Below are 12,886 nucleotides of genomic sequence, written 5' to 3'. Positions count from 1 at the left end.
GTCACCGCTTCCGAAGCTGCCTCCACCCTCCACTGTGAACACACACGCCCAAGCCCCTCCTGCTGCCCAGCACCCACACCCGGACGCTCTCCCAGGACCCACCGCAGCTTCCAGCCCCAGCACCTCCCTTGGCCCCAGACAAGGTGGGGCCCTCAGGAAAGCCCCCCTTGGCACCCAGACCTCCTCCCAGCCCAGAAAAGCAGGGAGTGGGGAGGCTGTGGGCCCCACGCCCCCAGGACCAGCCTTCCACCGTCAAAGGCACGAGCCCAGTCTTGGCCGGAGGTGCTGGTGGGTCTCAGGGTGAGATACTGGGGGGCCAGCCCCCACCCGCTCCACCACCCCCAGCCCAGGAGGTTTGCAAACACAGGCCCCGCAGCAAGCCCCCGCCCACCTTGTGTCTCGGCTCCTCCTGGTCGTCCATCCCAGCTCCGCCAGCGTCGCTGAGGACGGGGCTCAGGCCCTGCTCAGCTGGGCCCAGAGGCACCTGGGATGCGGGGCTCAGGCTCGGTGGGCTCCTCTGGGCGGAAGGAGAAGGCAGAGGACTCTCCACAGAAAGGCCTGGAAGTGAACGGGGCGATGGGGAGAGATGAGAAAGGGCGGATGTGGGCAGACAAGAGGCCCCGGGGTAAACAGGCAGGCAGAGCCTGGACCACACACAGGCCGCAGTGTGGCAGAGGGCGGCCGGTGACCCGGTCCTCAGAGGGCCTCGGGGCGCATGGCTGTGCCGGGATGCGGGGGCTGGGGCCACACATGGGTGAGTCCAGACCAGGCCGGCTGACCCAGGGGAGACGCCGTCTGCCATGCGTCTAAGGCTGGACCACGCAGAGCCACTCACATACTGGTCTCCGCTCCCCTGAGCTGTCCATGAACAAGGATTCTATTTTGGTTCTATGGAATTATACCACAAAAGTAATCTGATACTTAAATTTTTTCCCTTCTTAAAGCAATGTTTGCTTTTAACTAGAGAGAAACCAAAATTTTGGTCTCGTTCTGAGGAGGCTATGAGGTATAGTCTGTCAAACATTCTGTAATAAATAAAATTCTCCAAGGTTCTAATTACTTCTAATGTTTTTCTATGGTGAATTAGGAAGTATTAAATGCCAAACCTGAAAGACACCTTAATGCAGAGTTACAGGCGGGAAATCTAAGTGCAGTTTAAAATGATTTAAGACAGAAATTTACCTCAGATTTATAAACGTGTAGAGTTTTAACACCCAACCCACCACCATCTCTGAGTATAATGACTAGGTTGGCTTGCAAAGCGCTGGAACAGCAGCAACTGAACTCAGACCCCTGGGGCCTCCTCGCTCCACTCACGACAGGCTTCAGAGTGAGACCCCGTCATACCACACGCGCCGGGGACCCAGCACAGGCGCCTACAGTGGCCAGTTGGTTCATTCAGCCCGAAGTGTGCGGGGAGGCGGCTGCAGAGTGCCCGCCGGCCGGCCTGGCACAAGACCCCACAGCAGCCCTCCAACATGGCCTGGGGGCGGGAGGAGCCCTTATTTTCACATTGACAAGTTCAGAGTTCAGGGAAGACGGAGCCTGCAGGTGGGGTCGCACCCCAGGCTTCCAGGATGAGCCAGATGGCCGAGCTTTCCTCAGGGTCCTCACAGGGCCACAGGCCTAAGACACAGGGAGCTGTTCCCTGACGCCAGGAAACCTGGATGACATTCGGACGTGAAACTATTAGAACCAGTTTATGGAAATCTGATCACACATTTAAAATATGCTAAGCAACCTTAAAATCGTGCAAAATTCCTACGTCCCCTCCCCCCACAGCAGGCCTGCGTGGACTCAGTCACACCCGAAGGAACCAAATCTGACCCAAAGGCTCCGGGCTGTGCTGGGAGTGTGGCCCCTTCCTCCGTGGAGACGAGGCACGTTTCCAAAGATGAGCTATTCAGGATTCACGCCCCAAACCCCTTTCAGTCCCTAAACAGCCCAGCACTGCAGTGAGATGCCTTTACACATTCAGAGCTGAGAACAGGTCCAGAAGCTACTAACAGTCTATTTATTCTTCACAATCGTGTTGTTGGAGGTGTGAGAGCCAAGCTGCTGACACTCACCGGTTACCAGGGACGTCCGCAGTCTGACTCCACGCCTCCCAGCAGCCCACATAGCTCCTCCCTCCATGATGGGCCGTCCTACAGGAAGCTACCAGTGGACACTTCACCAAAAAGGTGCTGCAAAACTTGATTTATTCAAACAGCAGAAGCTGAAACTTGAGGTGGTGGTTGCCTCATGTGATGGGGGTGCAGACGGGCCAGGCTGTGGGGGCAAATCAGAGGATCGAAGCCCCTTGGTAAAGAGGTGGTTGGTGCTGGAAGGAAACCCCCTTTGGGACTGGCAGCTCATCTGGGATAAACTACTTTGTTTCGAGGGAGGTTGGAGCCATCATTTGATGTTATCCTGCAGAGACAGCTGCTGTCTGTACCTGAAGGTTCCAAACCTGCAGGTTCACCTAACCGAGGACCGAATATACTTGGGAGAAAAATTCCAGAAAGTTCCAGAAAGCAGCCTTTGCATTTGCCATGCTGGTAAGTTACATAGCATTGACGCTGTACTACGATCACAAGTCATGGAGAGATGGTTTAACACACACAGCAGGACGTGTGGAGGTTACGTGCAAATGCTGCACTGTTTCACGCAAGAGACTTTCACATGAGGGTCCTGCTGTCTGCGGGGTCCTGGAGCCAACCCCTGCGAATACCGGGGGCAACTGTACTTCACGGTTTCACAAAAATCGTCAACTCTCAATTTAGTGATGAGATTAAAAAGCACCACAAACTGACATTAAACATTTGGTTTTATTAAATCTGTCAGCTAGAGCCAAGCATGAGAAATCATACCTATATCAGACTTTGTAAACACAGAAGCTCCATCTGCGGGGAGATGGTTTTCGAGCAGGCGGCAGTTAACGTGGACCCCCCTGAACTCAAGGATGTGGGAGAGCGCAGGCCACTGTCCTTGTGCTGCGGGACCCACGGCCGGAACGTGCGGGTCCGGGGCCCCACTGGCGAGCTTCCGGGAGTGCCGGGCAGAGCGAAGCTCAAGGGGCCCAGGCCCCGCGTGCTGGGTGCGCAGCCAGCCGGCTCAGTGCTCAGCATCACGCTGCAGGCAGAACGCATCTAGCCCTGACTGACTCGGCAAATAATCTTCCACGTTTGTAAAAGCAGGCCCCTGCGTGCAAGGTCGTCCTCCACTGGAGGCTGTCTACAGCCAGAAAGAGCTGGCACCATTCTGAGTCACAGGAGCCTCACTGTGGGCCCACAACGCGTAGGAGGCGGTCTATCGCTCACCATGGCTGCGCGCCCACCACCCCCTGCAGACAAGAAACGCCGGCAGTTTCCAGAAGTAAGCTCTCTGGAGCGGACGGCACAAGGGCAGTTACGCTGCACTGAGCGCCACCCGCTGGAGTGGCTCACAGACGGCCCGTCCCCAGAGCGGCAGCTGCAAAGGCTGATCATCGTCCAAAGAGCACCTCAGCTTAAACCTTCTCTCCCCCACAGCCAGCAGCGGGCCACGCGCGGCAGACGGCTTCTGCCATTGCTTTGAGATGCGCAGCTCTGTGCTTGCGTCCCATGCTGTTCTCCAGTCAGCTGACGAAGGAAAAGCCACATTTGGAGGGACCTCAGCGACTTCTGTTTCATGCTTTTAAATTCTCTTCTTCAAAACTCTGTAATAAGCAATCCTGAGAATTCCTGCCTAACAGTGGAGCGGGAGTCAGCTCCAGGTTGGAGAGTCCCGGGTCAGGTCTGAAGGCTGACACGACAGAGGGCCTAGAAACCCCTACGGCTTGAGCAACAGTCATCAATCCCGTGAGGAAGGGCAGAGGTGACCTGTCCAAGGAGTCCAGGTAAACGTGACCCCGACGAGTCCATGGAGAACCACTCCTGGCTCCACTTTTGAACACGGACGTCACAATTCATTTTTGTATGAAATCTGGCTCAAATATGCCAGTGGGGGTAGAAAAGTGGCCAATCCTGAGCGCCAGCTCATCCCTTTCTCCCGTGTGTCCACCGCTCACCCGGGGGCCACGGGCTAGCCTGGGAGTGGCCTGGTCACCTGAAATCCAGAGGGTGACGTCTACCCCCACGGCCCTCCCAAGAAGCGTTTCCCGAAGTTCTTCCTTTTTCTACAACTCAGTCACACTTTGGGCCGTCTGCTGGGGTTACGTCCACCAGGTGTGGGGCCTCCCGTGCGCAACACCCAGGGGTGGTCCAGGGTGCTCCGCGCCTCGTTCTTGTAAGTGACACGTGTTGTCCTAAGTTTGAGAAGCTGTGACTTACGGATCTTCTGCACGACTGGAGGACCGAGGCAAGGTCCCCAAAACAACATTCAGGTAAACTAGAAAGCTCACAGGTCCCGTCCTCAGGAGAGAGAGGTGACCTGAGCAAACACACCTGGGAAACAAAGGCCACGTGGATGTCACCCTCCCAGCCGGTCAACTGTAGACTAATGGAGAAATGCTCTCCAGCTGTATCTTGAAATCTGGATTTATCACCGAGGTGTCGCCTCCTTGTCCCCAAGTGGCGGTGCTGGACAGCGGTGGCATCAGTCAGGGACCAGTGCCCATGTGACACTCCTGTGATCTGCTGTCCGCTCCTCTAAGTGGGGATGTGACCGCAGGCTCCTGGAGGGGTTTGGTGCCAACAGGTGCCTCCCATCCCCACCACACTGGGTGCCAGGAGCCTTGAGACCCCGGGGAGGGGGCCAGGCCCCGGCCCGCAGGAGCCCCCGGCCCCGAGCGTCCTGTCCTCACAAGGCTTGCTGCAGCCGCTGCCCAGGACGTGGGGCGGTACCCACAGGCACCCCAAGACCCGTGTGGGGCTGGAGAGGTGCGTGCAGCTACATGGAGGCAGGGGAGGCCTGCATGGTAGGGAGGGGAGCCCGGTGAGGTGTCGGGGAAGGAGACCTGCTCGGGAGCCCAGCAGCAGCCAGGCTTCAGGTCAGGAGGGTCACGGGGGGCTCACTGGCTGGGGGAGGGGGGTTGATAACGGTTTCATTTTCGACTTAACCCCCAGCACGTGTTCTGTGCAGAGGACGAGCCAGGGACCACGTGGTTCACCCCCAAAAGCTGCCAGCAGTGCAGCCTGTGGCTGGCACCTCAGAGGCGAGCTCTGCCCGGGCCTGCACGTGGAGCCCGCGGGCTGCCGAGAAAAGCCGGGTGCCTCCCCCATGGCCCTTGGGGACGCCAGCGCCCACACCCAACACCATCTGCAGGCACCTCGGGGCCCACGGGCTGCTCAGAAGCCTGTGAAGAAAGAGATGTCGGGGAAGATGTGAAGAGACACGTGGCTGTTCCAGGGATGCGTTTAATGTAAGATTACCTCTGAGGCATGGAAGTCGGACCCTAAGCAAGTGGATGGAAAGGAAGCTAAAAACTCCATTACAAATCCATAGCAAACATTTCCTTATTTTATTGAATGAACAATGAAGAACTTCTGAATTAATACACATCTGCAAGTTTATAAATGGCAATTTTAGTGGGAAACACTTCCAAGCACCAGAAACGAAGCAACATCACGTCTCTTTACAGAACAAGCCGTTTCGATGCCCAGGGAACTGGCGCTGCCTCGCTCCTCACTTCCCAGGGCACGATGGCGCTTCCATGCGAAAGACGCACCCAGGGCCGCTGTGTGGAGAAGGGCCGACGGCAGCCCCCGCGCCCCGGCTAGCTCTGACACGCTCTGCAACCTCAGGACAGGGGCCAAAGCAAAGCCCCAAAGGGGACTCTGTGGCCTTGAGAACAGATGCTAAATTCTCCAGACTTCAAGAGCCTGAGAATCTCGACATTTTCTTGCAGCGGCTCTGTTCCACAAACCGGGAGGACACAACTGTACCCCGAAGACACAGGCACTGGCGTCACACGTCGGCACACAGGTGCGCGGTCCATGCACCGTTCGTATGTCACACAGGCCGGGGACCACATGGCACAGGGCACCCACGCGGAGCAGCAGAGTGACGCCAGCGCTCGTTCCCACTCCCGCGGCTCCGCTGCCCGGCCCCTGCTGCGCCTGCTGCTGAAAGGGGCCCTGATCCGACTCCACGCTTAGAGAATTCCTGCGAAATACGAAAAGCCGCGGGCCAGGACGCGCCACCGCCACCACCACCGTGAAGCTGCAGCGCTGTCAGACCTACACACCGGCGCCCTGGCTGGTGGAGAACAGTCGGAGTCTGGAAACTTGAATACAAAACAGAGCCGCAACGAGTGAAAACAGACATTCTACCACGGCAGAGCGCATTAACTGCCAGAGGTGGACTTGGCGGGGACAAGAGGCACAGCCCTGGGGCTGCGCGGCCTGGGGACCGCTGGGGTGGGGATGGCCCTCCCGCGAGGAGAGCGACAAAGTGTCAGCGCTTCCCAGGGGCTTCACCTACGCTCGCAGCAGACCGGCTCCCGGTGCGAGAGGTGCTGGTTACAAATCCACAGATTCCACTCAAATCTGAACACCTGTCCTGTCGTCCGGGTCTATGACATCGCCCTTCCCAGGTGGGGTCACCACACAACAGGTTTTCGAAGAAAAGGTCATCGTGATCAGAGGTCTTCGGCTGGAGCTGCTCTGGACTTCTGCACGTTTACTACAACCACCTCTCGCTGAGGTGAAGCACCCCAGGGCGCTGCTCACGCCACCAGCAGGAGCCACGACGGTGGCAGGAAACATCCTTCGGCTTCTGAAGGGCCCCCAGGTGGGGCTTCCCCCACTTTCTTGAGTCCAAAGAAGCCCCAAGTGTTTTTTTTCGCCTGTGCACTTTCACAACTGGCTTTTAAATACATGATTTCATTATAAAAGAAAAGCTGTAAACTTGAAAATATGAACATTCTGGAAAAGGAAAGTTGTCCAAAACTCCTCCAAATCTTACCAAAAAGCTACCCCCGAATCTGAAAACGACACCTTCACCAGCAGTGTCACAGGCCACGGGGACGCGGCTGCTGCAAGTCGGGGGTGAGGGCCGGCGGTCAGCGCAGCTCAGGGACAGTGGTGCAGAGGCCCGAGGGGTGAGCCGGCCAGGCTGTGGGACTCGAGGCAGGACTGGCCTGGCTTCTCTGTGAGTCACTGGCAAAGAAGGGAGTCTTCAAAGGGAAAGGGGACCCAGGAGCCATCACAGTCACAGGCAGCAAGCAGACCGTGTTTGGATCCTGATCTGAACACCAAACGTTATTAGGCACTTTGGACAACTGAGCAAATTTAAGTACGTCCATGATTTTAGATGACACCAAGGGACTGTACATTTTGTGGGATGGTGTCTGTGTGGGGTTATGTGAGGGGTGTCATTGTGTCTCAGAGACACATGAGAAATTCTGAGGGGGGTCATCAGCACGTCAGGGGCAACACCCAAGGGGAGAAGGGCTGGGGTCCAGGCACGTCCACACGGCACCGCCACCGGGGCACGAGGACTCCGTCAGGACAGTCCTCTTCCGCTTCTGCGTGTTCTGAAAACTCCCTCAACAAAGAGCTAACAGTCATCTCCAGAAAGTGAAGTTTCATTGAAGAAGCAAAGCAAAACCCTCTTATGAGAAGGCCGAGCAGAGATGCCGAGAACAGAGCTTACTCCCAACCTCCAAGAGCAGCGCGTGGCCACCCCGCGTCCGCGCCCCGGCCGCATAGCCACCTCCTGCCCGGGTGCCAGGCGGGGTCCCGCGGGGGAGAGGAAGGACAGGCACCATCGAGGACAGAGGCCGCCGTGCTAAGACACAGGAAGAGCACTTGAAATGGATGGTCTCTGTGCTAGCCTCTCAGCACACAGGGCCAAGGTGTGCTGAGTGACACACAAAAACCCAAAACATCCCAAATACACTATGCTCATCAGTGAGTCAAGACCACACACACCACGTTTACTGCAGTCGCAGATGCCGGTCACGGGCGCGCGCCCGCTGCCTAGAGCACAGAGGAGGCGGGCGTGCAGCACCAGCGCCGGGGCACGGCGGCGCAGGGCTGAGGCAGCCACAAGAGCGGGACAAGTGCTCACCATGTTTAGCCAGGAGCCCCTGCTGGTATCTGATCGGCACTGATGGAAGAAGGCTGACATGGAGAGAGGCCCCGGCAAGGACGGCACCTTCAGGAGGAAGACGGACCTTAAATGTGCTGCTGTTTGTCGTCAGAGCAGAGGAGAAACACAGCCCAGACGCTCAGCTGTGTCTGTCCAGCCTGTCGTGCCCGGCCCTCGAGGGCGCCAGGCCACCCGGCAGGGGCCTCTCCCCTGGAGGGACGTCCGGGCTGCGGCGGGAGCGCCGGGCTGGCATCAGCAGGGGTGCAGACCCTGCTGCCCGCGGGGCACGGCCACCGTAGGCTCGCAAGGCCTTTCCCACGCCTCGGGGCAGGCGGCCCCTGTGACTGGGTCTTTTAGAGCCGGCCAGGAACTCTGTACTGCAAACTGCTGGACCCCAAGGAAACATTCCTGAAAAGAGTCCCAGGGAGACCCAGGGTGCTGCCTCTTCCCAGGGAACAGCCTCCTATCCGCCCAGAGGAACGGCTCGCTGATCCCACCTTACACTACGACTCTCCAGCGGGTCGGTTCTGCTTTTCCTGCAAACAATGTGTAGTGCACCCCCGAGCAAGCTAGAAAGAAGGGAACAGTTTCCACTGACACTGCATTTTAAACCAGTGCTTCTCCCAGCTCAGCTGTTTCCAGGTCTGGCATGGAGGCGACACCTTTGGCACGGAGACACACCTGGGCAGCTCAGGGACCCTGCCCGTGCAGCTGAGGACCACTGCCCACCTCAGGACTTGGGTTTTGTGCGGTCAAATCAAACAAGCCTTCGTCTGGGTTACTCACGGGCAGTGTCAGGAGGGGCACGTGTTCTGTCAAAGAGCAACACAAGTCCGAACTGCGTCATGTTCAAATGCTCGGCACCAGTTGAATCAAAGCAAGTGTCAAAAAAATTAAGCTGCAAAGACTAATTCACCTGCTGCCCAGGAGGACTGGCCAGAAATGCTCATTCATTTCACGTGTGATGCATAGCTTTTAACGCCAATTCAAGCAGAAGTTTTAATTTCTAACATCCAAGACAGAACAATCAATCAGAGAATCAGAAGAAGAAAAGAACGTCTAGCCATGAACACAAAAGCACCCTCTATGCCTAAAGCCGACGACCTGGGCTCTCGCTCCACCGAGCAGTGGGCGGGTCGTCCCACGAGGGAGCCCGGGGACGGTCAGGAGGGGTTCTCATCTATCCGCTCTCCTGGAGTCAAATTCTTTATGTTATTCTGCAAATCAAAAATGACTCTCTCGCCCCTCGTCTGTGCAAAGGGGTTACTGAAGAAAAGGCTCACGTCTGGGGGGGTCTCAGGCTCGGAGCCCCAGGAGTCTGTGTCACTGCTGCTCGAGGCCTCGGCCGTCGTGGGCGGGTAGCTGACCTGCTCTAACTGGTCAATGATGTCTGAGAACTGGAAGGCTGAGCTGGCCTCGGAGCGGACCGAGCATGCCGGGAAGTTGGCCATGGAGCTGGCCTCAGACTGGCTGGCGGAGCTGGGCGTGTGCATGGACAGGCCGCCGTGCAGTGGCGTGTTGCTGAGCGAGCTGGTCTCGGACGGGCTCAGCAGACGCTGCATCAGGCTGGCCTGGGCCTTCACCTCCAACAGCTCCGACGCGTCTGCCGGGCGCACGTCGCCACCAGGGCTGCCCTCCCCCCCAAACTCGAAGCTGAGCTCCGTGCTCCTGCGGGCTGCCTCAGGGGAGGACCTGTCTGGGCTAGACAGGCCGGACCCTGGGGGGCTGCACAGTGGGGCCTCCGGGGCCAAACTGCCGTAGGGGAAAGAGAAGGCCTCAGAGCCCCCGGCGAAGAAGGAGATGTCTGCTGGGTCATCGTCTATGAACTCCTCGGACACCTGCAGCCGGGCGCTTGTCAATGTGAAAATAGGGGCTCCCCTGCTGCTCTGCCAGCCATGTGGGGAGCCCCCCCCAGACGGGGACGAGCACACAGTCATGCCACCCTCCCCACGGTCACTTCTCCCTGCGGCCTGGCGCTCCCTGCCGGCCCCCCCTGCATCTAGGTCTAGGGCACCGAGGTCCCGCCCTGTGGGACTGCTGGCACTGCAGCTCCTCACAACACGACAAGACCCAACACCTTGACAAGGCTGGAGTGCAGGGGGCCGGGGGGGCTGGGCCTGGCTCGTGTCGGGGCTGCCGCTCCTCTCTGCTGCTGGCCGCTTGGTGTCAGGAGCCGGGGGCGGCGGCAGGGAGCCGCTTCTGTCCTGGCAATGGAGTGGGCCCGGAGGGGCTGGCGGGGAGGCGGGGACTGAACAGAAGGAGGCATTTGTCGCCGACGGGGATGCAGGAGTCCTCATGCCCTCAGGGAAAGAGATGCTCTGGGGATCAAAACGAGGGAAAGAAAAAAGGGAACACAAAACATTACAAATTACCACTAGAAAGTCACAGAGCCAACTGGGCCCAAATCAGTACATCCCCACGACTCTAGAACAGCTTCGGACCAGGCTTCTCCTTTGAGAGCTGGACGTCTGTAAATGCAGACAGGGCTTCAAAAGGACCCAGGGCCATCTGTTTACAGTCCCTTATAACTCCACTTTTCCTCCGCAGGAGGCACTGAATGCCTCCAGCAGAGATGGCCTCCATCACTAACACCTCGTGCCGCCTGCAGCTCCAGGATGCTGCAGGCATCCGTCGTCCTCCGGGGGTGAGACGCTGGAGGAGGGGCGAGCTGCCACCCAGCTCCCAAAACCCTGGAGCAAAGCCATGGCTGGGGACAAGGCTCCTCGTCGGAGGTCACCGTGGGTGCTAAGAGGTTTCGGCGCCCTCGCTCCTCCCACGGAGACGAGGCCGGGCTGACGCCGCCAGCCCCGGAGCCCGGAGGCGCCTGGGAAGCCCGGGAGCAGCCCCGAGTGCGAACGGGAAGAGGCCTGGGAGAAGCCCAGTGGTGCAGCACGCCACTCGCCACCCCAGGCACCCTGCACGCGTCCTCACGCAGGGCCCCACATGCGAGGACACGGTCATGCTTCCAGAAGACCCTGCGCCACCTGAACACGACCCCACAGGAGGGCGGTCAGACCAAAGCAGAACCGAATCGTCTGAACATCCTTCTCCGCGAGCAGGCGAGCGCGTGCCCAGCGTGCGGCCGCGCAGGAGCAGCCGAGCTTCTCCAGACGCCGCGGCAGCACGCAGCCCACAGGGCGAACCTGTCTCCACAAGCTTGTCGTGCCACTTCTCCGTAACCATCCGACCACATTTAATATCCCTGTGGCTTTTAAAGGACGGAATCAGAGGACTGAAAGCCTGAATGTGACTTTAAGGCTGTTAGTGAATTTGGACTTTGTTAAAGAAACAAAAATAAATTCTTTAAATTTCCATTGATTTAGCAAAGAATTCCTAAATAGAAAACATACCTAGAAGAGTTAAAGAATGTTTTTACTTAAAAGATCCAGTTTTAAAAAAGTTCGGGACACACGATACATGAGGTACAAGCATAGCTCCCGGGGTCACCGTCACTGCAAAGTGACACCGCGCAGCGACAGGAAACGACAGTGACGAGACCACACAGCTGCAGAGAAAGAACACTGCATGGAAAGAGCAACCACGTAAAGACGGGCTTGCCGGCGGTGGTCGTGGGAGCAGGCCGAGCGCGGAGCGGCGGGCGCTCTGAGACGCAGAGTCGCCGACGTGCTGCCCTCGTGACACGGCGCCGCTGTCCCACCCTCACAAATGCCTTCCGTGCGTGCACCTGTGCGTCTGTGCTGACAGCTGTGACCACACCAAGCACAGGCAGCGTGTGTTTCTTGCTCTTCACCCTTAACATAATAAATAGCAAGAAGTCCCACCCCATGAATACAGCTTAATTAAGTAGATCGTCTCCCTAAACCTGCACTCGACGCTGCTTCAGGCCTTCACAGACGTCGTGCTCACTCACTCGTTTCCTGACACCAAAAAGCACTGAGCTTCCACAGAAACAAACGAAAAGCACAGAGAGAAGGTGAGACGTGCTCGGAATCCGATCGCCCGGAGGCGACACCCCACGTGGTGGGGCTGAGCCTGTGTACATCCACCTGTCTTCTTAATTCTTTTTCTGTCTTGCTTTGCTTTTTGGGAAGGGGAGGTAATTTGGTTTATTTATTCATTTCATGGAGAGACTGCAAGGGAACCCAGGACTGTGTGCACGCTGGGCACGCACTCTCCCACCGAGCTGTGCAACCCCAGCTGTCTGCCTCCGTCAGTCACACTGAGGACCGCGCATCACAAGGGCTGGTCTGCCACCTGCTGGTCCTTAACACACTCTGAACGCGTCCCGCTCACGTGCGCTGTCCTTCTGAAACAAGACTTTCAAATGGACACACCCAAACGGCTGGTGAGTCCCCCAGCACAGAGGGTGGTGTCACCAGGACTGTGACACACAGCACACCTCACTGCACAGCTTTCTCTTCACTCAGCTCCTTTCTGCAAACGGTCCCAGGATTGGAACTGCTGAGTGAATGACAAGACTACGTTTATGACTCTTGTTACAACATGGCCAGATTATTTTCCAAAAGAGAACAGGTGGTTAACAATGTGTTCGTCTTAACCAGAAGGACCAACCTGCCTTGGCAAGTCCGCAGTCAGCGTGTGGAGCGACACCCGAGTCTTGCTGTGTCTCCTGCGAACAGAGGACAGGTCGTGAGCCAAGAGCCTGACGCCTGTTTTTAAACCAGCACGCGCTGTGCAGTGAGGAAGAGCTCACACAAAAATGCAGCGCGGACTGACAACATGCCGTGCGCCATCTAAGCAGGAGCGGCAGGACAGTAGGAAACAGGAATCCAAACGAAAAACAGAGGTCCCAGGAGAGGTAAGGCAGCCCCCGAAAGGAAACATTCCACATGCAAAGAAACACGGGTTTGCAGACTCAAAGTTAATCACACGCTGTAAAAACATTACATACAAGTTGAGTGATACAGAC

The 12,886-nt window shown here is 57.6% G+C and overlaps 1 protein-coding gene across 3 annotated transcripts in view; it reads right to left on the bottom strand.

Annotated features, from left to right (window-relative positions):
• The window catches only part of FARP2 (FERM, ARH/RhoGEF and pleckstrin domain protein 2), an 80,026-nt gene that overhangs the window by 13,598 nt on the left and 53,542 nt on the right, over window positions 1–12,886 (bottom strand). For all 3 annotated transcript variants that reach the window (XM_072962033.1, XM_072962034.1, XM_072962035.1), the window contains exons 12-14: window positions 12,529–12,586; window positions 10,073–10,313; window positions 392–558 (exon numbers count right to left, since the gene is read on the bottom strand). In XM_072962033.1, coding sequence (XP_072818134.1) covers window positions 392–558; window positions 10,073–10,313; window positions 12,529–12,586 — 466 coding nt within the window. The remainder of the gene's footprint in view (window positions 1–391; window positions 559–10,072; window positions 10,314–12,528; window positions 12,587–12,886) is intronic.

Source organism: Vicugna pacos, chromosome 5, assembly GCF_048564905.1.
Source record: "Vicugna pacos chromosome 5, VicPac4, whole genome shotgun sequence".
NCBI classification, from domain to species: Eukaryota; Metazoa; Chordata; class Mammalia; order Artiodactyla; family Camelidae; genus Vicugna; species Vicugna pacos.
This window is presented reverse-complemented; position numbering and strand designations above follow the sequence as displayed.